The sequence below is a fragment of the Cuculus canorus genome, chromosome Z (assembly GCF_017976375.1).
Source record: "Cuculus canorus isolate bCucCan1 chromosome Z, bCucCan1.pri, whole genome shotgun sequence".
NCBI lineage: Eukaryota > Metazoa > Chordata > Aves > Cuculiformes > Cuculidae > Cuculus > Cuculus canorus.
This window is the reverse complement of record NC_071441.1, coordinates 51,782,791-51,809,149: the sequence shown is the minus strand read 5'-3', so window position 1 is coordinate 51,809,149 and position 26,359 is coordinate 51,782,791. Positions and strand designations below refer to the sequence as shown.

At 46.3% G+C, this 26,359-nt stretch overlaps 1 protein-coding gene across 5 annotated transcripts; it reads left to right on the top strand.

Moving 5' to 3' along the window:
* Positions 1-175: 175 nt before the first annotated feature.
* TBC1D2 (TBC1 domain family member 2) lies at positions 176-25,210 on the top strand. Of its 5 annotated transcripts, none has more exons than XM_054054487.1 (15): positions 176-918; positions 2,485-2,576; positions 4,292-4,793; positions 5,096-5,228; positions 6,132-6,273; positions 8,370-8,506; positions 9,893-10,080; positions 11,192-11,578; positions 12,390-12,500; positions 14,053-14,240; positions 15,434-15,904; positions 16,654-16,774; positions 18,784-18,969; positions 19,608-19,729; positions 20,129-25,203. In XM_054054487.1, exons 3-15 carry the CDS (start codon positions 4,386-4,388, stop codon positions 20,328-20,330), a joined length of 2,796 nt encoding a protein of 931 aa, XP_053910462.1. In that variant the 5' UTR covers positions 176-918; positions 2,485-2,576; positions 4,292-4,385; the 3' UTR covers positions 20,331-25,203. The 5 variants fall into 5 exon arrangements, with proteins under 5 accessions (XP_053910462.1, XP_053910463.1, XP_053910461.1 ...); XM_054054488.1 differs by lacking the exon at positions 176-918 and adding an exon at positions 1,119-2,090; XM_054054486.1 differs by lacking the exon at positions 176-918 and having other exon boundaries at positions 2,133-2,576.
* The last annotated feature ends 1,149 nt before the right edge of the window (positions 25,211-26,359 follow it).

The following is a 26,359-nucleotide window of genomic DNA, read 5'->3' as shown; positions in this document are numbered from 1 at the left end:
GCGCAGGGAGTGCAGAGGGAACGGGCCGGAGGAGCAGAGGGTGCAGGGGGTAAAGAGGGAGCAGGAGGGGCGGGGGGGCAGAGGGAGTGGGGGGGGTAAGGGGCACAAGGTGGGCAGAGGGAGCAAAGGGGACAAGGGGCACAAAGGGAGCAGGAGGTGCAGGGGTTGCAGAGGGAGCAGGGGGCACAGAGTGCACAGGTGTGGCACTGCAGGGGAACAAGGGATGCAGGGGGCGCAGAGGGCACAAGGGGCACGGGGAGCAGGTGTGCTGCACTTGTCACACAGGAGCACGACCTCAGCCCCTGGGGTCTGGCTGCCACCACCTCCCTTTCCACACCATGACCTCTCAGCAATCCATACCCAAGGGCTCCTGGAGGCACTAGAACCTTCCTAGCATGGGCTGGGGGGGCCTATGGGTGCAGAATGCTGTGGCCCGTGGCCAAGCTGTCAAGGATGCTCGTGCTTGGTACAGGTAGTGCCATGTTGTCTGGGGCTTTCACTGAGCTCTTACCAAACCTCTCTTCTGGCCCACTGTGGTGCAGGGCTGTCCCCCTCGTGGAGCAGCAGAGTCCATGGTGACTCTCCTGTGCCTCTTTGGGATCAGGGAACCACGTGCAGTGGTGGTTTGGGCAACAAGAGCAGGGCTTTGGCTTTTCACCACCTCATTTCCTAGTGTGGTTGTATGTGCTTGTACTGGGCTTTAAGGTAACACAGGCAGCAGGCTGGTTATTTTGCAGCTATGCAAAGTCTCCGGATGAGGCTTTCAATGTGATTCCAGGGCAGCCTACACATAGAGAGGCTCCTGCTGCCCCAATTCCACCCTTTTTACCACACTTGGGCCTCTCCCTCCAAGCTGGGTCTGATGTGGGAGGAGAAAGCAGCTCAGGTTTCAGAGCGGAGGACTTCATTCAACCAGAGGTATGACCTCCACACTTTTCCCCCTTTTCCTTAGTGGGGGCAAGACGCAGTCAGTGCTGATCCAGTCTAATGGGCAGGCACAATGTAAGCTGAATTTGGGGCAAAGGGGCTCGGGCTATGGAAATACTTAGAATGCTGTAATCAGCTTTATGGGTGCAGCAGTTTGGGAGCTTACCTCCAGTGGAAGGATAGGCCACTGGGCATCTGATGGTTCTGCTTCTTGCTGCTCAGGCACTAAACTTGGTTAAAGCCAGTTGCAGAACTGTAAAGGTGACTGAGTCAGAGAGAGGTTTCTTGAATCAACAGAAATAAGCCATACCATAAAGGCTCAGATATTGCTGCATGCAGAGAAAGTCACAGCCATACAGACTCCTTATCCTGAGGACAGGGATGCGAGAAGTATCTTCCCAGGCCGGACCAGCACCTTCCAAATCCAGCAAGGTCTGACAGGAGGAAAGGCAGCTGCCAGAGACCACGTGAGCCTGGCTATGCAGTGTGCCCTGTCCCCAAGGACTGACATTGCTGGGTTAGGGTGGTCTTTGACAACCAGGTTCTCTGCTGCTGGGTTAGGGCAGTTACTGACCCCACCCAGGTTCCCTGCTAGGTTAGGGTAGTCTCTGACACCCTGTTTCCCTGCTGCTGGGTTAGGGCAGTCTCTGACACCCCAGTTCCCCACTGGTTTAGGGCAGTCTCTGACACCCTGATTTCCTGCTGGCTTAGGGCAGCCTCTGACACTCTGTTTCCCTGCTGGGTTAGGGCAGTCTGACACCCCGATTCCCTGCTACTGGGGTAGGGCAGTCGCTGACCCCCCAGTTTTCTGCTGGGTTAGGGCAGCCACTGACAGCCCATTTCCCTGCTAGGTTAGGGCAGTCTCTGACACCCCGATTTCCTGCTGGGTTAGGGCAGTCTCTGACACCCTGCTTCTCTGCAGTACTTATTTTTGAGGCTCCTTTAGATGTCATTAGAGAGCCTTTGGCTCAGCTCGACCCTACCCGCCTCCCCTCCGGTGTGGCACCAAGTCACACCGTTCTCGCCCTGTGAGATTTCTTCACCGCCGGGGTGCGGTGCCCTGCCTCGCAGTGCGGGGCTGCACCCCGCGGTTTGCGGGCTCGGAGCTCGCCCCTCCTGCACATGACCCGGTCCCCTCGCTTGCTGCTTGCCGCGTCACCCCGGTGAGTCGCTTTTTCCCCGATACCCGGCTGTAAACGACCTCTTGCTGTCAGTCCCGCTGCCGCTGCCCCGTCCCCGCCCCGGACGGGCAGGAAGCGGCAGTCCCGCACCTCCCCATCCCCGGCACGAGGAGCCGGGCCCCCCCGCCCCGCTGCGAGCGCTGCCAGGGTCCATCCCCGCCTCTCACCCCCGTGCCAGGCGCCGGCAGGCTTCGATTGTGCCCTGGGGGGGTGCAGCTGGGCTGGGGGAGGCTGCTTTGCTGCTCACAGCGAAGGTCTGTGCGGGATGCACCCCGATCTTCTCTTTTCATCCATGAGTCACTGTCAGAGCTGCTTGCAGCTAAAGGAAACTCGAGGCAGAATCTCCTCTTCTGTTGCTGTTGGGTTTGTTTTGCAGGCTGTGGTTACCTCCCTGGCTGTGCCTGCGACAGTAGCTCTAAGTCAGCAGACTGTGACTTCCAGGGGCATCTCTCTGCTTCTCTTAAGGAGGTGAGTTCTTCTCCTCTAGAATGGTTTGTGATAGAGATCTGATGTGACTCCTTATAACTTGGTGCTCTAGCCCAAAATGCTTACTTGATTCTATAAAAAACGTGAAACCTTTGACCATCGTGCTGGCAAGAGGCAGAAGTAAGGTACGGGAGGTCCTTATGCTGGTACTACCATAAAAGACCCAATGTCTATTGGGAAGAACTGAGGCTGCTTCTTCCTTCTGTGATTGTTCCTTCGTACCAGGCAATATTAGCTTAGAAGTGAAGCTTTAGCATATTTCGGAAGCTTAACTGAGGCAGCACCTCATGAAGGTTCCTTCTTCCTGGCATTAGTGAATGTGTTCAGCAGCAGGATCCATGGTGCTGGGAGTGAACTAAAAGAAGTTCAGTAGTTTTCCGAGAGTGAACATTATAGTTGTCTTTTTTAGACATGTTTTCTAATGTGAGAACAAGAGAGGGCAGTAATAAACATGATGGGGCTTAGCCAGTGCTAGGATAGGTAAGAGTTCTTTCGGTAATGAGGATAAGTCATTCCTAAGAGTGTGAGCTCGGGCGACATCTCTGTGTGCTCCACTGATTAATCTCCATTCACCACTTGTCACACAGCTGGCTGTCATGTTCACTAGTTTCACACCTGCAGTTGGATTCACACTAACTTAACACTGCAATGATTTCTTTGCTTAGATAGTTGCTCTGCATATGTTACTGTCTGAACTGAAGTCTCTGGTACTTTTTTCATTTATTGATCTTTAAACCATGTTTTTACTTAAGAAAAAAATGCAAGAAATTATTTATAGGTGTTTTTCTGGAGTGCTGTGAGCTTTCTTTGTGCAAGGGCCATGGGTGTCTGCCACTCTGAGCAAAAAGTCACACCTGCCATATGGTTAGGTATTTGAAAACATTCCCGAAAGAGTGGCAGAATTGCCATCTTTGCATACGATCAAAATTTGTCTGGATGTGGACTGGCTACAGCTTAGAGGTTGGCTTCTTCTCTGAGAGGGAAGTTGTACTAGCGTTCTCTGCAGATCCCTTCCAGCCTTATTTTTCTGTTTTTTCTCTTGCACATTGCATTCCTCTTGGAAAACCAGTATGTTACTTTGGCCACTGCGACAACGTCTCTTTTGCAAGGATCACAGAATTACTTTCTCTGGTGCATCATCCATCACGTGAGGCTTACTGGGTGGAGACATAACACATGGCATACAGGCTTTTTAACAGCAATACGCAGCTGACACAGATTGTTTATAAGGATGCTGCATAAAGCTGGATTTTTATTGAGACACTATGGTTTAAAATATTAGCTGAACGTTCAGTGGAAATGCTAGGATACACTTACCTGGAATCTCTTGGCTCAAGTATTTTCCCCCCTCACCACACCCCATTTTGTTATCTTGCCATGTTTTCTGCAGCTGTTACTTAACATTGTTGCCTCTGGCTTCAACCCCCCTCAGCGTTGCTGTTGGTTTGGTATGCCCCCAGAATGTACTTAGTTTTCACTTGAGATTGTGGTACTACTTGTCTGCTAGTTGAGGCACATTTAGGAATGGAAAAGGAAGAAAGCAGATACATACAGATCATCTGACCCAAGGGAGGCAGGGACCAATGACCAAAACTAGTAGTTGAAGATGTTAGTTGGGCAGTTTGAGGGCTAGAGATTGTTTTTTCTGTCACGTGTGAGACCTGAGCTTATTCCTCTTTTTTTTTCATTTGCTGCAGGTTCTAAAACAATGATGATCTAGTTGGGAACTGCTGCTACCTATTTACCTAGAGAATTTCCTTCAATCAGATTCTAATATATTTCCTGAAAGAAATGAAAAAAGGACCAGAAAGTGGAGCTTGTTCTGTTGCCACTCCAGGCAATTTGGTGGAACCAAATGCAGGCAATAACAGCAGCAATGGAGCCTCAGCAAAAGAGAAAGACATGCTTTCCTCTTCTGGAGAACCAGAAAACACACAGCTGAAACCCAGCAGAGAAACATCCAGAAAAAAACTCTGTGGATATTTAAATAAACTGGGTATCAAGGGGCCAATCAAGACCTGGAAGTCTCGCTGGTTCTTTTACGATGAAAACAAATGTCATTTGCTCTACTACAGAACTGCACAGGATGTCAACCCGTTGGGGTCTATAGACCTCTCTAGTGCCAGCTTTGACTGCAAGGTGGAAAATGGGGAAGGGGTTTTTGAAATCAGAACACCAAGCAGAGTTTTTACTCTGAAGGTAAGGGGCAGTATCTTCTGGGGGCTGTTATGAAACATTCCCAATCAGGACAGACACATGTCTACTAAGATACCTCTTAGCTTGACTTTCACTTTAGTCCTCCCAGCCTAGACTCTTGTCATTTGGACATAAACTGCTTTTATTGTCCTTGCAAACTGTGCCTCCATTTCCTGTAAGGTGGCTTAACACAGATGGCCTTTATTTCTGCTGACTTGGGCAGCGAACTGGTGGTCAGCCCTTCAGGATGTGACTCGTGTTGATGAGATTATTTTCGTCCCCCTTCCTGTTTTGTGTTATGTTAGGCAATCAGCAAACAGGCAATGATGTACTGGCTGCAGCAGTTACAAATAAGACGTTGGGAATTTTGCAACACTCAAAGCAGATTTCCTGTGGGCAGCTCCCAGCTTGTGAATGAACCTCTGGCTGGCAAAACAAGTAGGTGTTGCGCGTGTCAGACTTTCTTCTGCTTTCAGCCTCCCAGTGATGAATGGTGCTTCTCACCTATAAATGGGCAGAGATTTTGGCCAGGTTTTTAAAGGCAAGTGCCAACTATCAATGCTTGGTTGGTGTTTGGTTATGGATGAATGTGAATGGGCTGCCTCCTAATCCACAGCATGTGGTTAGAGATACTCAGGTATCCTATGATCATGAATTCACTCTTGATTTTTCTCACAAGTGTAAAGTGTGCGCATTTGGTATACCCCTTCCTCTTGCAAGGCCTGAGAAATTTAGAGCAAACAAGGATTTTTTTCAGCAGTGGTGGGAAGAAAGATGTGAATTCCTGGCAGTGGGTGTGCATAGGCCAATGGGTCAGGGGAGGGCACAAGCAGGGTGTCCGCCTGATTGTGACTGGATGCACATTTTGTTTGAAACAGGTAAACCCATCCCTAGTAAGTGTCAGCTGTGATAGGTTCTGGGTACCTTGGCATTTTACTACAGCAGGCAATAATTTGGTAACAAGCTGTGTTTGTGGACTGGTATGTGCACATTAAAACTATCAAACACTGCTTGAGATAGGGGAAAAAGAACAGCAACAGCTCCCTTCCTTATTCCTTTAGGTAGTTAAAGTTTGATTGTTTAGGGCTAGTCATTCTCATATAGAAATTGTTTAAGTCACTTGATTGTCCTTGAATAGATGACTATTTGCACATGGAGCCTTCTGTAATTTGACCTAAACCTAATGAAACTTTCTCTGCTGTCTTTGTTCTACCTGGACAGTTGAACATGAAATATATGCCTGTAATAAAATGTGGCTTTCAAGTTATATGAAGGAGCCAAAGTCCAATGGAATTCTATTTTGCTTTGCTTGTTTCTGTGTCCTGGTTTGTTTTTATATAGATGTTATTGACGATGAAGACTTCCTGCCACCGGTGAAAACACCAACAGAAGCAGTGGGCTTAAAGGCAGCATCCTTGCCTGCACCCCAAACATCTACTGCTTTGCAGAATATCTCCCTTAAGCACCCTTGGACAGAGATACAGTAAGTGTGAGAGGAGAGCTGCAGTGCGATTGGTGTACTGGCCCGTCACTTTGTTCCTTCCTTACCTGTCACTTGTTCTGGGGAAGTGGGACTCTTGCCTAGGTGGAAGAACCATAACGCAGTTTTTTGAAGGATATTTCAGGCAAAAGAAAGCTTCCTGCCAGAGGTGCCTTCACATCCCCCTGTTCGTTTCCTAGCATCTAGCTCTCTTAGCAAAGATCCTAGTGGCAAACCTAGGGCTTCCTTAAGGTTTCTTCAGTGTAGGTAGTGGTTTGCTTGGCTGCTACAATGCATCTGCACATCACTTTTGGAAGGGCAGACAGGGAAGTTGATCTGTACCCTGTAGGCTAGTGATAGAAGCTCATTAGCACTTTCCAGGGGTTCAGAGGACCTCGAATGTAGTGTTTTCTCTAAAGCAGGAACTCCCAATTGAAAGATGCTTGAGCCTATACTGTGGCCTGATGCTGCACAGCTTGCTACTCCTTACTGAGTTTCAAGTATGTGAATTTTCCCACTGCAGTGGTCCTGCTACTTTCAGCTGCAATGTGTAGCTCTGTCAGGGCTATGGGTTACAAGTCTTGGGCAGATACAGTAGCATGAAGAGAACACCCTTCAATATCTCCTGAAGTCTGCCCTAATCACTGATTTACATATAACCAAAAATAGGAGTGGCCACAGGTGTGTGGTAGGTAGCTGGCCACCTGCCAGATGTTTTCGGTGGGGATGTTGTCTACAGTTTTTTACCCCTGCTGCTGTTGGCTAGAATCTAATGCCAATAGGAAGAAAGATCCCCCATGGGACCAAAGAGGCTCAGAGTCAGCTAACTATTTTGCCAGCTATTAATTCTCACTTTAATTAAAAATAATTTGATCGTATCTCCTTTTCCTTCTCCAGCCCTGCTTTTGTTAGCTTGAGTAACAACTGCCTCTTTAAGTCTTCAAATTGTTTTGTTCCCCTGTTTCTGTGAATGTTTCTTCAGGTGCTGTCGTTATCACGCTGGGTCTTCATGAGTGTAATGTGGCTGATTTCAGCTAAGTCCATCAGACCCTCGAGCTGCTGCTCTCTCAGAGGGAAAACAAAGTAGAGCATGAGGCAGAGAAAAGTAGGAAAGATGCATGGGATGAGTGCCACCTGCAGACTGTAGGGAGTGGAATTCTGCTGATCTTATGTTGCAACATGTTCCCTGAGGTCAGAAATGTCAGTCTTCTGCTGAGGAGCCTTACAGTAATAAGGCAAAAGGAGAACAATATTTAGATGCCAACTTCATTTATAGCTAGGAAGTAGCTGACACTGAGTCTTTTGTAGGCCTCAATGCAAGGGACTTGTTTTCTTTCAGCTAATGGACAGCATAAGAGAGGAAGGGAAAAGAGCTGCATAGAGATAGGCAACTGTCTCACTTTCCTGTATAGGTTTTACAGAAAATACTTGTGCATTTGTGGTTCTGCATGATGCTGTAAAATCATCTCGTAGTGTTTCTGGCCATATCTTATAGCAGCAGCTGTAACAAAATGGTTCTGATTGCAATTTTATTCCTGAATATCTTTACTGCAGCAAAGTCTATTGAGTTTGTTGTGCCAAGGTTATTAAACACGGTTCAGAGCACAGGCCCTGTGGCTGCTTCAGGTGTGATCATTGTGGCAGTTTTGGCTGTGCTGTAGATAGCTGAGCTGTTATTGGCACCTAGGGATTTCTGCAGTGAGCTAAGGAAAGGGAGGGACAGAGAGGGAAGGAAGAGGGAGGAGCAGAGGAAGGGAGAGAGGAAAGGGAGGGATGCAGTTGGTCTGTTGTTACCTTTGATCTCTCTGTCCAGCTTGTTGTTTATGTATGTAGCTCAAGCACATGGTTGAAGTTCTCTGGCTGATTTACATTGCTGTGCTGCTACTGATTTTGTGCCATCTTTCTGGTTTACACCAGCCTTGCTCCCCTCAGATACACTGGTGCAGTGGACAATTTTATCAGCGTGTGAGGAGGTATGTTCTGGGAGGAGGGCTGGGATATGATGAGGAGTAAGGTGTTGTATAGTTTGAATATGCACTGACTGTAGTGAACATGACTTCTCCTGTTCACTGAGCTGTCTTGATCTCTTCTTGTTTCAGAAACACTGTCTACAACATCTGTGGCTCCAAGCAGCTCTGCGGGGACGGTGGGAACATCTTTAGCTTCAGTGAATTCCAGGAACATCCTGACATCCCAGAGGAGGAGCAAGAGGCAGAAATGGAGGCAGGGTGTGCAGGTGCTTGTTACTGAACTGTGTGAGCTGATCTGAGTATGATGCCTTCTAGCAGGGTGTCAGACAGTGCAAAAGGGAGGGAAAGGGTGGCAAGTCTTCATGGGATATGAAAACTGGCACATTGTTTCAAGTCCCTTCCTGGTTGTTGTCCTAAGACTGATGTCACACCCTGAGGGAGACAGAGTAGGACCCAGAACTGTATTTAAACATTTAGTTTATTACCTATAATGTTACAATTCTAAGTCAAGAATATTAAGCTTAAGTCTAACCAATATTAGCATCCTATAAGGATTTATGAGGGACCATACGACCTGTACAGAGTTCAATGATAAAGTCTTTAGATGTTCTGCAAACGCTCTGGTGTTCGGTGTTCGTAGATTGTTGACGTCAGTGGGGGATTTCAGACCAGCTGAGAGGGGCTCCGATTAAGGATTGCTCCTCTCATTCTCTTGTAGAACATTCTGGAGTGATAATATCTCGGGTGCCAGTCGGCCCATAACCTTTACTTTGGTCAATGGCGCCTGATGGTATGGGACACAGTGGATTGCTTAATCCCGACCAACCGTGTAGGAATCCAGAAAATCCAGGGTCATAGATAAGGATGTTTCCATCACAAAAACTAATACTCTAAATCACCCAAGTACAACATATGTAGATCTCGTTTCACAAATCTTATTAATACTTCTTTTTTTTTTTTTTGAGGCTCACCTCTGAGTCTTTGTTCTGAAATCTATGATGTAAATCAGATAAGGGAGGGGATGACCAGGCGCCAGTTTAGTCATCCTGATAGGCAAACGAGTGGCAGACACATAATGGCTCATTCTCCCCGACTCATCCTTGCTGCACAGGTGGGCTTTGATAAGGATGCTGATGTGGACTGGCCACCAGACCTCTGTCTGGCCCCTCTCCACTCCACGACTCAGAAAAAGCAGCAGCCCTCTTCAGCAGCTTCAAGAGGGGAAGGGATATGTCAACTGACTCTTTTGGCTCTGCTTCAGGCTGCATCTGTCCATCTCCCACCTCTGGAGCCATCTGCAAAGGCAGAAATACCATCCATGGTGCCAGCCCATACTGGTATTTCTTTGAGGTAGAAGTTAAATTGCTGCATGTCACAGGCTAAGCTCAGCAGCTCCACTGCATGCTTGTGAAGTCACCTCTTGATGATGGCAACTTGCGTTTTGCTATGTAAGAGTATCGCAGCTTTGTGTATTCTCAAGGTTCCTGTGAATGATCCTGACTGTGCTTCAACCGTGTGGGTCCCAGCAGGCCAATTTTTCTTGTCTTGTGTGTCAGTTTTCTCTGCTGAGCTGTTGTGTGTCCCCCATAGCAAGACTCAGGAATCCATAGTAGCAACCCAGTTCTGTGTAAAATAACCTTGTTTCCCTTCAGTTAAGGAGGGGATCCCAGAGAATGGAAGGATGGAGACCAGGCTGAACTGGGTTAGGAAAGCCAGGTGGAAGAACAGTGGCTTCCCAGGCTTGCTTGACGAACTGTCCAGGGAGAGGAACCCAATGGATAAAGTGAGTGTCCTACAGGAACAGGTCCTGACACTCACAGAGGAAGTCAAGTCACAGAAGGTGAGTGTGGTGAAGCGTGCACTGCTTCTAAAGGCAGGGTCCTGAGACTGGTCACAGAGACTCCTTTATACCTTGGTGTTAGGCTGAAAAATGCTCACCAGGCACTCACTGGGGACCACTTGAAGCTCCTTGTGTTACCACTTCGTATGTGCCTGACTGTGCCCAGCTACAATGAAGAATGGGCAGACCTTCAGCCATTGCTAGGAAGTGCAGCTAGCAGATGAACTGGAAAAGGGAGATAAAACAAATCCAGGCGTGCTCCTGCTGGCATATCTGTATTGCTCTGTAAATGTGTGAAGGACAGTCCTGAGCAAGTCCCATGGCAGGAACCACCAGGCTGAGTCACGTTGTTAACAGCAGGTCATTCTTTTTGAACAGTGATACACCATTAAGAGATGATTTGACTGCAGAAGTAAGTGCATGGTTCACTTCAAGGACTGTCTATCCTGAATGGAGTTGTTAATACTTCAAAAGCATAGAGAAATGCCAGGTTCAGCTGGTAGCTCTTCTAGCAGAAGTGGCAGGAGAGCTGGGTCCTATGGTGGGCAATCAGTTGCATCCTTGATTTACCTCCTTAAATGGCTTAGATAGCAGAGCCTGAGTCAACAGCATGTTGCTGGGGCATGCTTTTATGCCTTCATGTGGGATGGAAGGAGGACTCTGACAGTTGGAAGGTTAAAAAGGATACAGCAGTTTCTGTAGTAGCACAGACAGATGCAGACTGCATTATTTGCCTCTCTCCTATTTTACCACACTGTTGACCAAGTCTCCAGCTTCTCTGGTCTCTGCTGGAACTCCCAAAAAGGATAACTGTAGAAAGCCAGAATTCAAACAGTGTGAGCAGGAGCTTCTCTGTTAGCAGTCCATTTAAAGTCAAGTCATCTGTTGCCTGCTGCTGAGACCTTTCAGGCTAAGCTCTGAAGGCAGAGCTCCTCTGCTGGGGAAGTACTAATGTCAAGATTCCTGCAGTCAATTTTGCATCTGAAAGGAGTAAATTTTAAGATCCTGAGGACTTTTCACTATTTACTCATTGCTGGTCAAGTCTGTGCTGTCCGTACTGCCAGTGTCCTGGGCAGCACTGTCATGTAATGGCTTTTCATTCTGTTTCCAGGAGCTGGTTAAACTTCTCCACAAAGCTCTGGAGGCAGCTCAGCAGGAGAAGCGAGTATCTAGCATGTATCTCACTGCAGCAGAAGATAAGGACAGGCTGGAGCTGGTGCGCCACAAAGTGAGACAAATTGCAGATCTCACTGGTCGACTGGAAGCTCTTGAGCAAGAAAAGAAGGAACTGGAGCAGATGCTAACTCTGAGAGACGGTCACATCCAGGAACTCAAGGAGCATGTGCAGCTTCTGATGGAGAAGAATCACGCCAAACAGCAAGTCATCATGGCCTTGACAGAGCAGATGGCCCGAGAGCTCTCTGACCCCCCGCAAGAAGCCAACACTATCACTGCAGAGACATTGTATAAGCAGCAGGAGGAGATTGAGCACCTGAAGGTGTGTGAGACACAGGTCATTTGGGAGATCCCATTTCTGTGCCCTCTGTTTCAATGAAAGGATGTTCTTTGTGGGGAGCACAGAATATGCTTTTGCTAGTTGCTCTGTCTGTCTCCAAAGCAGAGGCAAGCTGAAAGGAGCTTGCCTGATAACAACAGGGTGCTCAAAACCATCTGAGTCAGTTATAGCTTCAACCTGGATCCTGCTCTGTTTGACTTTGCATCACTGTTCAGTGCTTGCCTCTTCACTTTTCTGTTGTCTGCAGTCTGACTTCCTGCCTTCATAGCTTTGTTCCTCTGCTCCCCACTAACAAAAAGTTTCTGAATACGTTCCGGTTCTTTCAAATCCAGCCTGCTGAATGCTGCTATATGCACAGTTATAGTGACCAGTTAGTGCAGGGTGGGAATGTCTGAAAGAGTCACTTACTACTTACTGCCTTGTGTGAGAGTTTTTTTGTTTGTCAGCTATGGGGCTGAGGTTTATTTCAGTTTTTTAATAAAATAGAACAAAACATTCTTCATCTTATTTAGGTACTTCTGTAGCTTTACATCACCCAGATGTTTCTGTGTTTTTTAAGCATGTACATGTGGTGTGCTTAACATTTTCAAGTGTCTTGTCTATGCATGACACTCCTGCTTAATGTTGCGCCTTGACTTCCTTTGTGTGAAATATTTGTCCACATTGTGTTCTTCCCAGAACACAAAATTGTTGACACGTTTTCTTGTCCTTAACACAATCCAAATCTGAGGTCCCTGAGGTGGGAAGGGATTCCCAGGAACTCTCCTTGTGTGACTGTTTTGCTTCTTGGCAGGATGATATTGATGCATACAAAACCCAGAATCAGTTTCTCAACTCAGAGATCCACCAGGTTACTCGACTTTGGACAAGTGTTGCTGAGAATGAAAAAGCCCTTCTAATGAAGGTAAAGCAAAATTACTTTTTTTTTTCATTGGTGAGGATTGTTACTAACTTGTTTCCAAACTCTGTACTGGAATAGATTTTGGTCCAAAACACACCAGGAATAAGCTTTCTTCTCAATGTGTATTTTTAGTGTGATCTTTTTTTTCTGCTTTGTGCTGTTCCCAAATTATATAGGATAATTTCTATTCTTCAATAAAAGTAAAATACCTGCAAATCTCAGTCTTAACAATGCTGAAACTTAACCTACATTTCCACATTTCAGCTATGGGTTTGGATGTAAATAAAAAGCAATACTGTGTGTAGGGAATAAAAAAAATTTCCTGAGAGCTGGCTGCATCTAGTCTTGATTTCACTACCAGGCTTGGCACTGCCAGGTGGCAGTACTCTTGGGTCCTGCAGCTAAATCAGAGTTCTTATGTTTTCTTAAGCTCTATCCCTGTAGGGATATTTCTATCCCTGTAAGCATGCACTGGTGGCGTGTGCTGGCATTTATTCTGTGGCTTTTCCCTGCGTTTTATTTCCCTGCGTTCTAAGGTACATCTCCACAGTCTTGTATTCCGGAACAGGGCAAAAAGTGGATTCTTAAGTGTTACTGTTATTCTTACATCTGTTTGCTTTCTAGCCCTTCGGAACCTTGCCTGTCTCCTAACTTACTGCCCTTCTCTGATCCTGAAACTGCTGTAACCTTCAGAAAGGAAGTAACGAGCCCAACATGCTCAATACGAGGCAAAATGCTGCTTAGAGTAGTAGTACAACAGCATCCCACACTCCTTTCCGTCCCCTCTATGTGCAGCCTAATTCTCTCTGTGGTTTCTGTGTTGGTTTTGTTTTTGACTGCTGCTTCTCACTGAGCAGGAGCCTTCATTGAGCTTCTTGTGAGACACTGGCTGAGCCTTGTAACCTGTGTGGCCTCAGTTCCCCACTTGTGGAATGTGGATAACAGTCCTCATTCCTTTTTTCTCCTTTGCCCAAGTTTATGGTGGTGGTAAGGACTATTGTGCTGTTTGAACTCAGTTGGGATTCCTGTTCTTGAGAAATGTTGTGTACCAGTGCTATGGGACTTGGTTTGCTGGGTGGTGTGTGGTCACCTTGTCTGTGGTGCTACTGGTACGGTCATAGCTCAGTCCCAGGAGCGGTGTATTTTGTCAAGACACAGCTCAACGTGGGGTAGATAACTTGTTTGAGGCACGGGGAAAAAGCCTGCAGAATGCTCAGCTGTGGTAGCAGGTCTTAGGTTTTGCCCTGAGCCAAGCTGGCTAGGTTATGGCCATCCACTCATGCAATGCAGTAGCTAAAGCAAGTGATACTGTAGTAGGAGTACCGCTCAATAAGTAACTTCTGTTGCATGCTAGGTAGTGCAGCTTGTGCTTGTTCATAGCCCATGTTGATTCATTCATGGCTGCAATTCCACTGACTGTAGAAAACTGCTGGATTTCTTTTCTGGGGCTCTGTTTAGGAATCTTCACTTTATGTGCAGACCAGGCCAGTAGGAGCAGTGGCAATGTAAGAAGAACTATCAAACAGCCAGCTCATTCCCCTTGTTTCCCCATCAGTGTGCCTGCCTGCAAGCACGAAACTGCCAGATGGAGAGCAAATACCTGACAGTCTTGCGGAAGCTGCAGGAGACTGTGCCTGGCCTGCCCAGCTCCCATGTAGAGTTGGTGAGGAGCCTCATCCAGGAAGCACTTCAGTGGGATGTGAAGGAAGAAGTAGAAGAAAGTTTTAACCTGAACCCTGTAAGGTAAGAGTCAAGAGCATGGGGATATTTACACGCTTGTAGGAGTCTGGCAGTGGAGAAGAATGTGCAGGCAAGAAAGATCCTGAGTGGTTTCTGTATCTGGGACTTGGAGCTGTGACCTAGGAGCAGAGGCTGAGGAGGCTGGTTTAATTTGGTGGTGTGGAGGCCGCAAGTATCGGATAGCAGCATATCATTGTAGAAAGGGGAAATTAAAGATGATGCAGAAATCTTTCTTGGCAGTGGCAAACAGTACGGCACGTGGTAACAGCCATTGTATGCCTGGGAGATAAACATTGGACGTCAGGATAAACTCCTGTAGGACATGGGGGCACCTGGGAGGTGGAGGATCTCTACCTTTTGCTGTTTTCTAGTCCCGGCCATAAAAAATCACTATTGGCCTGTTCTAGTGCTGAGGACAATCCTGCAGTGAAGAGGAAGCTGGAATAGAGACATCCAGAGAGCCTTGCCACCTGTGCTGCTAGGGTCCTTGTGTCTGCGTTTATGCCTTCTTGCCCTGTTAATGCTCCAATTCTGTCACAGTTTCCATTTCTTCTCGTTCGTCAGAGTTGCAGGTTCTGCAGGTGGGCTTGGAGATAAGACCCCAAAGTGAGGCCTGGACTGTCTGTCAAGAATGTAATGATACCTTACAAGTATCCCAGCCTGTAGACCGATGATACACATACCCTCAGTGAGCTGTACTGTCAGCACTCCTAGTGTTTTCTGATCAGTAGGTGATTTGCACTTTGTACAGGTAGACATCAGAAGGCACAGTGGATCTCTCTTTGTTGGTCTGGTGCCCCAAAGGCTTTGCAGTCCCTTCCTAGAGAACTGTCTCTGCACTAGGACATGGTAGGGACAAGGTATACAGATTGAGCTAATATGCTTCCTTTGGGCAGGGGACAAGATGAGAGATTTCTGATGAGGTTGGTCTGTAGCTCAGAGCCAAGTTGCAGCTGAGTTTGTGTGTGTATGGCATTGCTGCAGGCTCTCATTTGTCTTCAAGACTCTGACACAGTGAGCATGGCAGGCCTTCACATGCAGCTGCCAGAGAAGTAAGGGAGGGGTACCTGTGCTTTGGCACGGATGACAGGAATCTGGCAACAGGCTGTAGCTGGCATTGCCCCAAGCAGTGAATGGCCCTTGACACAAGTACCACCACTGTCCTTTGAACTAACCTCTGCCTTGTGTCCCTTCAGTGAGTATGATGAGTATGGATTTATGACCGTACCTGACTATGAAGTTGAAGACTGGAAACTTCTGGCTAAAATTCAAGCCCTGGAAATAAAGTCCAACAACCTGCGGAGCCAGGAAGTAGTGGAGAAACCCCTCCGTGACAGGTGGAACAGCATTGGAGAGCTGAGCCCTTCTGCAGAGCTGAAGAGCCTGATCCGAAATGGCATTCCAGTGGAGCATCGGCAACGGGTCTGGAGGTGGATTGTCAGCCGACACTGCAGCCATGTGCCTGACCACTACCAGTGGCTTTTACGGCAGAGCAAGAGCACTGAGCATCCTGCCTGCCGGCAGATAGAGCTCGACCTGCCCCGCACACTGACCAACAACAAATATTTTTCCTCTCCAACCTCCCAGCTCATTCCCAAGCTCCGGAGGGTGCTGCTAGCATTCTCCTGGCATAACCCAGCCATTGGTTACTGCCAGGGACTGAACAGGTGAGGAGCCTGGTATGCTACTGCTGAGAAGATGTAAACACATAGTCTAGGCGCGGATTCAAGCAACCCCAGGCTCTTGCCACTTAGAGTTCTGTCTTGGCTCTACGTGTTTTCCTGCAGAATTCTGCATGTGTTGTCTTTTTTCACCCAGTGTTGTTGCTGAGATCAAGCAAGCAGCAGGATGAGCTAGTTTGGCATCACCATAGTTACAGAAGAGGAAGGAGCAACTATAGGACGTAGAGCGAGGCAATCCCAGAATAACAGCACGAGGCTTGGGCTGAATTTCTAAGTTTTAATGTGCTCACTGTGGTGATTCCCCTTTTTGCTGAGAAGGGTTGGAGGAAATGTTGGGTAGTGTTAGATGTGAGGGAGTTGTAACAGGTGACATGAGGAAAGGCTGAGTAAACTGGGTTTATTCTCTCTGGAGAAGGGAAGGTTCAAGACCCCTAAAAGCTTCTTTCACTTTCCAAAGAAGGCTATAGGAAAGATAAAACCAGACTTCTTAGAAGTATGCTACCAAATCAGAGAGGCACTGGGTGCTAGCTGCAAGAAGAGAATTTCTGGTTAGACTTTTCACATGAGGAAAGACTGTGTAAGCTATTCTTGTTCTTTGGATGGTCTTTAGAAAGATATTTTCCTCTCTGGACGCTCATGATCCTAGAAAGATGCCAAGAGGAACCTTGGATTTTTTAGGTCCTCCACAGGTGTATGTCTCCCCTCCATGCCTCACCATGTCTTGTCTATCACAGATTGGCAGCTGTTGCCCTCCTCGTCCTGGAAGATGAGGAAAGTGCTTTCTGGTGCTTAGTCCATATTGTGGAGAACCTAATGCCAGCAGAGTACTACAGTGACACATTGATAACATCACAGGTGAGCTGGGCACCATTATATCTGCTAGAACATATCTGCTTGAACAGTGATTTACTGTAAAGATTTAAAATCATGCAGTCAGCTTGCACTGTGTTTGATTTCTCTCAGGACAGTGGTACCACCTTGCAATCCGTTCCATTGCAGGGGTGTTGTAGGCTTGAGAGTATGAAGTTGCTACACACACAGGAGCAGCAGAATTGATCCACAGCACTAGGAAACTGTGCAGCACACCTGGGTGATAACTTGAAGGTCAGATCAGTTGGAAGGAAAGTGCTTATTGATTGCACAGTTATTTATTTTAAGGAGGCCTAGGAGAGGTGAAGCAGCAAGCTCCGATGTGTAGACCTAGGTATAAAGAAGGTACCATTCTGCAGCCCTTCAGTTGTTCCTTTGAAAAATGCATCCTACCTTTGGAGTACCATGTGCAGATAGATGAAAATACTGACATTCTCTGTATTTGCCTCTGTTCATGATCAAATAGTGTTAGTTCTGGCTTTATGGTTTCTGGCAGATAAGATCCCCCTGGCCATTTCATGCAAAATGTTCTGTGAATAACTTATTGCCCTAGTTCGAAGTCACTGGATTTCAAGGTTTTCAAGATGCATTTTCTTGTGTCAGATATACTACATCCTCCCCAGCAGACACAGAGCCAAGAAAAATTCCACATAGTTCAGTGGAATAGTAATTGTGTGCCCATACCACCTTCATCCAGCAGTGTCCAGTCTGGTAAGCTGGCAGTGAACTTGAGGCCTTTATCGTGTGTGGTCTTTTCAGAGAGAAGAGGTTTTTATCTGTGGGCCCATGATAGATGAGGCTAAAAGCATCAGTAGCTAAGAGTGACTGATTGTGCCACTGAATAGGTTTACTGATGTTTGCTGGGACAGTGATATGCTGGTGGAGAGGCTAACCCACAGACTGGGGAAGCAGCCAAATTGCTGTGCAGATAGCAAAATGTCTGTCTGGAGCAGGTAGTATTTGCTGTGAGATTTAATAAGCAGTGCTCAATACTTGACAAATAGTGATTGACAGGGAAGACATGGCAGGCTGAAGATACAGAGGCTCCCCTGCATTTGGTGAGGAAAGACTCTCACCCGAGGGAACCTTTTTTAGAAAGACTTCCTGACCTCGTGTTTGGTCTTTGAAAGTCTAGCCAAGACCCACATAAAGAGGACAGTCTAAGGTGATGCCATGTGGGTTGGTTTGATAAAGTGAAAGGTCTGAGTTCACTGGAGAACTTAAGGTTTATGTCTTGAAGATTTTTAAGACCAAGCATATCATGTCATCTGGTTTGTAACACAGTGCCACAGCTAAGTAAGCTGACTCTATGGGAGTAGTATGATATGGCACAGGGGAAGACCTAACCATGATCTCGTTCCTCATTGCTTCCCCTCACAAAACCATGGCTTCCCTGAGATGAAGCCTCCTATATGAAGGTTTATAAACCTGGGTCAAAGATCTCGGCAGCTGCATTTCTATCTCAGCGCAAGCAACCAGAAACAGAGCACAGATAGTACTCAGACAACATGGAGAAGTTAAGTAAGAATATCAGGTCCTGCTTGTGAAGTCAGAGGGATTCTAGGTGTTTATTGTCTTGGACCATGTGCAGTCATTCAGACTTGGGCAGGTTTTAGTCCCTGTCATTAAATTGGATGATAATGACATCACAGAAAATCCCAGGAGGACTGATACGGAATGATGTGGCACGATTTTTCCTCTTGACTTTGGGGCTGGGAAAAAACACCATCCTCTGAGTGGGAGGGCTATGTATCTCTGTTTGTATCTTGGCACTCATTCAACTCCTCACCTTGCACTGGGTCTAGCATGCAACTACACTAATCAGTAATCTTGAAGGACTGGGAGACAAAGGGTGCTCTGCTCTTATTAGTGTATGGTTAGGCTAGAAGGCAGCAGCAGTGATTACTACAGCACTGTGCTGTTGCACTGTTCCTTTCCAACACCAGGACTGCTCTTGACTAGGACTTCATTGTATTCTTTTTTGTCAACTTTAGGTAGATCAGAGAGTCTTCAAAGATTTCCTGTCAGAGAAGCTGCCTCGCCTCATGGCTCATTTTGAGCAGTATAGGATTGATGTCTCACTCATCACCTTCAATTGGTTTCTGGTGGCCTTTGTGGACAGCCTGGTCAGCGACATTCTTCTGCGAGTTTGGGATGCCTTCTTGTACGAGGGAACTAAGGTGCAACTCTCAGCTCAGCCCTTCCTTCCATCTGTACTGCCTCTGTGACATGATGGACATACCCATGTGTCAAAAAGATGCAGGCTGAACCCTATCCTGCCTGTTTAGTGGGGTGCCTTGATGCGTCCCAGCCTTTGTGTTGTCTGGGTACTCGCTGCTGGTAGGCAGACTTAGTCCCTGGTACAGTACACAGTATCCCTGGCACTTTACAGCAGGTATCCCTGCTATGAAACAGCAATCTGACAGGCCATGGTGCCTTCTGCTCTATGACCCAGTCACAGCCGAGAGTGTGAGAGGCTCAGGGAGCAGAAGAGCAGCAGAGAGTTAGTATCCAAAAACATCAGTCTTTTATTGCCCCTGTGATAGGGAGAACTGGAGAATCTTTGCCAAATCCCTGTGGGGTCCTTTTGGAGGACCTGGTGTGCTCTGGACTTGCAAATTAGATTACAGAGTGTCATTCTATTGGGATTAATTCTGTGTTTCTTTAAACGTGTCCTAATGCAGCCTATTAAGAGTAGGAGAAGCCCAGTGTCCAGCCTGTACTGCAGTGCTGTGTGCCTCACCTGCTTTATGCAAGGAGGGTCTTGTCCCTCAGCTGCAAAAGACTCTGTCAACTCAAATGCCTTTCAATCCTTCAGGTGATTTTCCGCTATGCTCTTGCAATTTTTAAATACAATGAGGAGGAAATTCTAAGAATTCATGATGGTGTGGAGATCTACCAGTACCTACGCTTTTTCACAAGAATGATCATGGATGGCAGGTAGGACTGTAGGGTGCAGACAACCTTCTATCATGGGTTTGTACTTGCTTGCCTGTTAGGTCAGCCTAAAAAGAGTTATGGCCAGTCTTTTGAGAGATGCTTGCACATTGGCAGGTCTATGGGACATGGGTCAGTTTGTCTCTGACTTTCCCTTCATAATGTTATTTAAAGTCTTTTGGGCTCAAGCAAAGTCATGCTACAGCAGAGCAAGCCACAAAGTCTAGGCCAGACTCCTTTTTTGCAGCAGCTGGGACTTGTCTGTGATTCCTTTAAGACTCTGCTGCTTGATGGCTTCTGAGCTGAAGTCTAAGGTCCTGCACTTTGCCTGCCCCAGAATGCACTTGGTGTATTTGTTAACAGCCAGCGAATCAGTTCACTATATCTGTATTTTCATCATAGGAAGCTGATGACCATTGCCTTCAATGACTTAAACCCCTTCCCCCTGAAACTGCTAAGGAACCGGCGATCAATGCACAGGGAAGAACTGGAGAGAGAGCTGCACGAGCTGGAACGGATCAAGGCAGCCTATGTTAAGGAAAGAGCAGAGCAGGGGCCTCAGGACCTGAAGGAGGCTGTTAGTGAAGAGGAAGAAGAGATTTAACAAAACCAGAATTCTTCATCGCTTCCTTCCCACCTTGCAGAAGGCTTGTCAGGAGGAGATGGAGTAGAGTGGGAAAAGTGGTCACAGCACGACGTCATCTACCCCAGGAAGCAAGGCTGTAGGTATAGGACCATTTAGGGACCAAGCTAGACTTTGTAATGGGTTGGAAGGTGTCCAACGTGTTCTATCCTCTTCTGTACTTCTTCCAATTCAGCCACTGCCCTGTCCTGTGCAGTTCAGGTCTACAGGTGAAGGTCCTTATGAAATAATCAGTTGTGGTACCATGGCAGATGTTTTCTACTTTTTCTGATAGCTTGAAAGAGATTTTTACATACATCACTGAAAATAATGAACTGAGACACCCCCTCATTGGTACCTAAGGCTTCTGAACTGGTCAGGAAGGAAACTTGGTCTTTGAATGCACAGTGCCTTTGGTGGCTAGCCTGCCAGGAAAGAATGTTGTTAACGTTGCAGTTCCTGTTTTAACGTTGCTGTCTTCAGATGAGTGTTGGGCCTGAAGAAGTCATGGGAGCTGGAGGACACTTTCCCAGGGACTTGGACTGGGACAAGTGAAAGGGGTTGTGGGAGAGCAGAGTTGCCTCTACAGTTTATTTTTGTACCTGTGGAAGTTCATAGGAGCACAAGGTGGCCAGGATAAGTGTGTGGTCATCTCTCTCTGCCTCACAGTTATGCTACCCCCTGTGCTGAATTTCAATGTTGATATCCCTGTCTGTGACTCCCATTCATAATGGGAGGGAGAAGGTCTTTTCTGTAGGAGTGTCCAACATTGAAGGTGTTTTATTCATGGAATATGGCACACTGGAGCTTGACATTCTTTAGAAAAAAATTGATTTCCCCTGAACCAAGGAGAAGCCCTGCCTCTGAGAATGGAGTTTGATAGCCTTCTCCGCTGCCTCCCAGGCTTGCTCATCCCCTGGGCTGAATGCCCTGTCTGTGCAGCTCAGTCTTCCACAAACCAAGGAGTAGTCATACAGCTTATTTTGCCTAACATGGTGCCAGACCCTGCTACCCCACTTTCCTGTTGGCTGGTGCTTTATTGCAGGTGTGCCTGCAGTGCTGGCGCTAACAGCATGCAGCAGACCCTGCTGAAATGGAAGCTCTGCTCAACATTTTTAAACTGACCTTGAGCCCAAGCCCATTCAGTGGATGATGCCTCCTTTAAGCCTCTGGTGGTATAAAGCTGTCAGCACTTGCAGAGGAAGGGAAAAGAAGCATTTGTATCCCATACTGTCCTCAGGCAGGTGAGCCATAGCCAAGATGAGAGACTCTAGTGGGAACAGCAGCAGCCTCTGTTCACCTGAGACATGTTGTCCGTGTCAAGCACAACTGGACAAAACAGCCAGTTTCAAAGAATTACAGAAGTCTGAGTTTGGAGAGAGCTGCACACAGCCGCCCAGTATGGAAGTAATCAAAGTGGAAATGAGGTTTTGGTAAGAGTAGATCGATGGGCAAGAGTGAGGTAGATGCACTGAATGTCACTGACAGTTGCACACATTGCAAGTGTGGGATGAGAGGAAAATGTTACTGCAATGTTACTGCAATATCTCAAAAAAATGCACTGGTTTTAAAATTATACCACTTGTCTAGAGAAGCCCAAAAGGCAACTTTTTCTTTGCAGATGATATTGCTAATATAATTTACTCATAATATTTTGTGAATGGGTGCACACAAATACAGATTTTTGCTACTGTTACAGAATTTCAGAAGCCCTTATCTTCTAAATCAAGACTATGGAAATTAGAGGTATACTTACAATTGTATTTTTTAGAGCCTTTTGCAACAACTTAAAAATCTTTTCTTCCATCCTGCCCTTATTTTTTTAAAAAAGGGAATTGAAACTTGCATTACTAGACAAAACCATGTACGTCTACAGTATGTAAATAAACATTGGTCTATGCAGTTTATAATGACCCATTAAAAAATAAACTTTTCTGAAGAAGACGTAAGGACTGAGCTGTTGTCCCTGATGAGAAATTCTGAGAATAATTTTTAATTGAACTCAGAAGGGAAGGACATCTCAGAGTTGTTAGAAGTTTCTCTTCTGTTGTGTCTTCACCAGCTCTTAATATTTTTCTATGTGTGTAAGGGCCATTACCTCTGGTCATACCGCCAACCAGTCAGTTGTGGCCATTCTCTACTAAAATGCGGTGGATGCAGAAATATCTGCAAGGTCCGTGCAGACCTGTGCCTTGGAGCCAAGCTAGCATATTCTCATGGGGCCGACTCTATTCTCCTTCTGCTCCACAGACTTTAGGACAACTGAACAGCACTGTACTCATGTCAGAAGATGCCAGCTTGGCACAGAGGTTAGCTTAGCCATATGTAAGTCCTGTGGGCCTCTGCAAGACCTGCAGTGAGTATCAGTCAGTGCTGAGGATCTTTTGAACAGAGGTTACTGCTGCATGAAGTTCATGAGGATAATTTGTGCTGCCATCGTCAACTGATTGGAAAACAATGTGGCCTGGTTGCGCAGCCCAGTAGCTCCCTCTGCCTGTGCTGGCACCTGTGGATAAAACAGATGTCTTTCCACCCGGAGTCAATCTTTGCTGAGCTTTGCTGCATGCATCACATTACTTGTTAAATTAAGCCTTTTGTTTCTGCATTAAACTAAGCCTCAGTATACCAGCTACAACCCTAAAAAGGATCTCATACTGCTCCTTGATGAATGTGCAATTAATCTGTAGATCACTTTGTTGCAGAACTTTGTGACCACCAAGTGTTTATATGGTTTTGAGAGGACAAATTGGTGAGGGTGGCCAAACACACAAAAAGCCACTTCTGGCTCAGTAAGTCTCTAAGCTTCAAACACATGGAGGCCAGGAGGCTTCCCTTCTTTGCCCCTTTTTGACTCTGTGTGTACAGATGGAAGGGTCTTTGATCTGAACCACAATTAACTCTACATGTTGCAGCTATGGCTTTGCATGCGAAAGTGCTAGTGCACAGCAAAGACACTTGATCTGTTTCTGTATCTTGGCACGCTGCCCCGGAAAGAGGCACTCCTGGGGAGGTTGTTTCTACTCATATATTAGGTTAATGTTTATCCCAAGCTTAAGCTTCTCATCCAGGGTGAAAGAGAGCTCTAAAAGACAAGGCACTGCCTGTGAGAAGGAAGCAATAACACCGTGTAGCAGGAGCTACAGTGCTGAGTTTCTCTTCCAGCTTGCAGGCTGGACAACGTCCTGCCATGTCACATACAGAAGACCTGGGGCTGTCCCTCTTCCCATTTAAGAGCTCCCCTTCAGTGGCCTGAGCCAAAGCTGGGGCTTCTCTCAGTGCTAAGAACTCCTTTACAGAACATTAGCTCTGCCAGGTACAAGAAGACAAACCACTTCCCCAGGCCAGGGCCAAAGCAGTGGAGCTGGCATAATTTAACGCCCTCAGATGTGTTTTGCCATAGAGGGGGCTTTTAGCAAAATCATCATAAAAGCCCCCAAACTCTCAAATACTCTGTGAAATCATGAACTCTTAGAAACATATATCATCATAAGAGTCCCAAATGCTGTAATACTGAGGAATCCTTAGAAAAAATACCACCATAAAGGCCCAAACTCGCTGAAATAAAGTTTTTACTCAATTTATTGCAATGAGAAAAGACGACAAATGATTAGTAGTGATTGATCACAAGTTAACAGTAACAGCTTGTAAAGGCAATGTGCCTAATCATTACCATAAGAGAAATACGTCACCAATTGCCTTAACATCATCCAGATCTGCAGTTACTGGGGGCCTGAGGGCTTTCTTTTTTTGCAATGAGGATTTGGAGAAAGGCAATTGGGAAATCATGTGGTGCGTCCACCCATGACTGATGTCTCCCCACCCTCCCTGCAAGGGGCTTAGCCTTTATACCATGTAACAAACAAATCACATTACCCCAAAAAGCAGAGACTGTCCCCAGCTGCTTACTGCCGCTCCCTCCTTCTAGAATGTGGAGGAGAGGAGGGGAAGGGAGGGGAAGGGAGGAGAGGAAGCAGCTGGATATTTCTTACCTTTAAGCTAAGGGACTGTAGAAACACAACATTCCTACCCAGCTCCTCTCTTTCACACAGCACAATTCTACTGATAATTAAACACTTTCTCACACTCGTATATTAGAAATAGCACAGTACAACTCTATTGATGATAGTGATATGGAAAGTTGCAGATGGAACAGTGCACATAGACAAGCAATATGAATCATCCACGGGTCACACATATATTTTCAGGCCTGTTGATCAGGTCCTGTCACTGCAGGAGGTTATTTAACTCCTTTCCCGGAGCTCAGTGAGAGGGTGCAGGCTGCACTGAGTTGCTAAATCGTGAAAATACCTCTGTGCAATTCCTGCTTAGCCTCGGGAACTCTCCAGAGAGGAAAACACCACACTAGGTTAGTTAGTGGAAGAGGAGAGATCACTAACCATGGTAAACACATTTGGGGTGACAGTTTCCCGTCCTGCTGCTGCTAGATCCTTGCTTTAGGAACACGGTCCGCTACTGTGAGAATATAACGGAAGATTGGCAAGGAGAAATTGTAAAACACACTCAAGTGACCTTGAGTTGGGATGTAGAAAAACACCTTAGTCGTGCTAATCATTGCCTGGTCCTGTGTGCTTGACAAGTAGAACCTTTTGTATTTAGGTAACAGAGACCTCTGATAAATTCTAGGCTGTCCCAGAAAACAGGCTTGAGATTATTGCCTTGCTGTGGGAAAGATCAAAATATGGTGGGAAAATCTCTTCCCTGATAAAATACAGGCAAAGCAGTAGTTTTGGGGTTCATACTTTTTGGAAAGGACAAAGCTCCATCGTTCCTGCTTGCATTTCCTCTGTTAGGGTGCTGTTCTTGAGTGCCTTGGATCGTGAGGAAATGGAAGTAAAGTTATTATTTTCATTTTATTTGTGGTTTTGTGGTCATTCCTGTGTTCTGCTTGTGTTCGTCTCCCAGAGCTACCATTGAGACAAAGTCCCCATCTCATCTTGTTATTATCTGATGGCTTCCAGCCAGGTGCAAAGTATCGCTTTGAGATTCCAGATGGTGGATCAGTGTCTGCTCTGGTTTAAATACAGAACCGCTTTGGCACATTCTGGTGTCAAACTGTTAGGAAGTTTTGAGACTTGAGGCAATATCTAAGGTAAGTAAAATTAAATTCCAAAGTCTCTTGGGAAAAAAAATGTACTCAGCCCAATATCACTGCCCCCTGCTGAAAATAATACCTTTATTTATTTTTTTAATAAAGTGATTCTGTTAGTACAAAGGTATTGTTTATAGCAGCATTTTGCAAGGAGGAAAAGTTCCAAAAGGAAATTAAAACCAATGGATATTTTGCTTCATCTTCTGATAATTTAACAATTTTCAGCATGATAAAATCTCTTGCATATTGAAGGGAACTGCTGATGCCACAGACGCTGAAAACACTTTCAGTTTTGAAACTGCCATCGCCATGGTGTTTTAAATCCATCGTTGAAGCTGGTGGATATTGCCAGGAATCAGCTTCCACCCTGCCTACCCCCATACATGTGGCACAGTCAGTGATCTTGAACTTTGCAGGGCTGGAAATAGCTACAGCAGGAGAGGTGGGAACAAGGGAAATTCTTGTTAAATATCAGGCTAATTGGGTATAACTAATTAGCGACTTCCTCCATATGGCTTCATCTGTATGGCTTCATCCAGACCTATCATGGCCATGTCAGGCCCTTGTCCTCAGCACGCTGTGATGAAGCAGGGAACAGCTCTTGCTGCAACACCTCCTTTTTGGTGCAGATATAGAATCATAAAATAGTTAGGGTTGGAAGGGACCTTAAAGATCATCTAGTTCCATCCACCCATCAAATCCACATCTCTCCAACTTAGAGAGAAGGATGTTGTGGGGGACCGTGTCAAAGGCTTTACAGAAGTCTAGATAGATCACTGGGCTGTGTGCTGGTATTACATGGCCTTGAGCTAAATCTGCTGGAGGATATTGTATCTGCAAACCAGTCATGCCTTTCCTAGGGTTGCAAGGTATATCACAAAACAGAAAGCTATTTTCCTTC

Coding starts and splice junctions, on each gene's coding strand:
- TBC1D2 (XM_054054487.1), top strand. CDS start 4,386: ATGAAAAAAGGACCAGAAAGTGGAGCTTGTTCTGTTGCCACTCCAGGC. Junction 4,794..5,095: donor GCAGAGTTTTTACTCTGAAG/GTAAGGGGCAGT, acceptor GTGTTATGTTAG/GCAATCAGCAAACAGGCAAT. Junction 6,274..8,369: donor CACCCTTGGACAGAGATACA/GTAAGTGTGAGA, acceptor TTCTTGTTTCAG/AAACACTGTCTACAACATCT.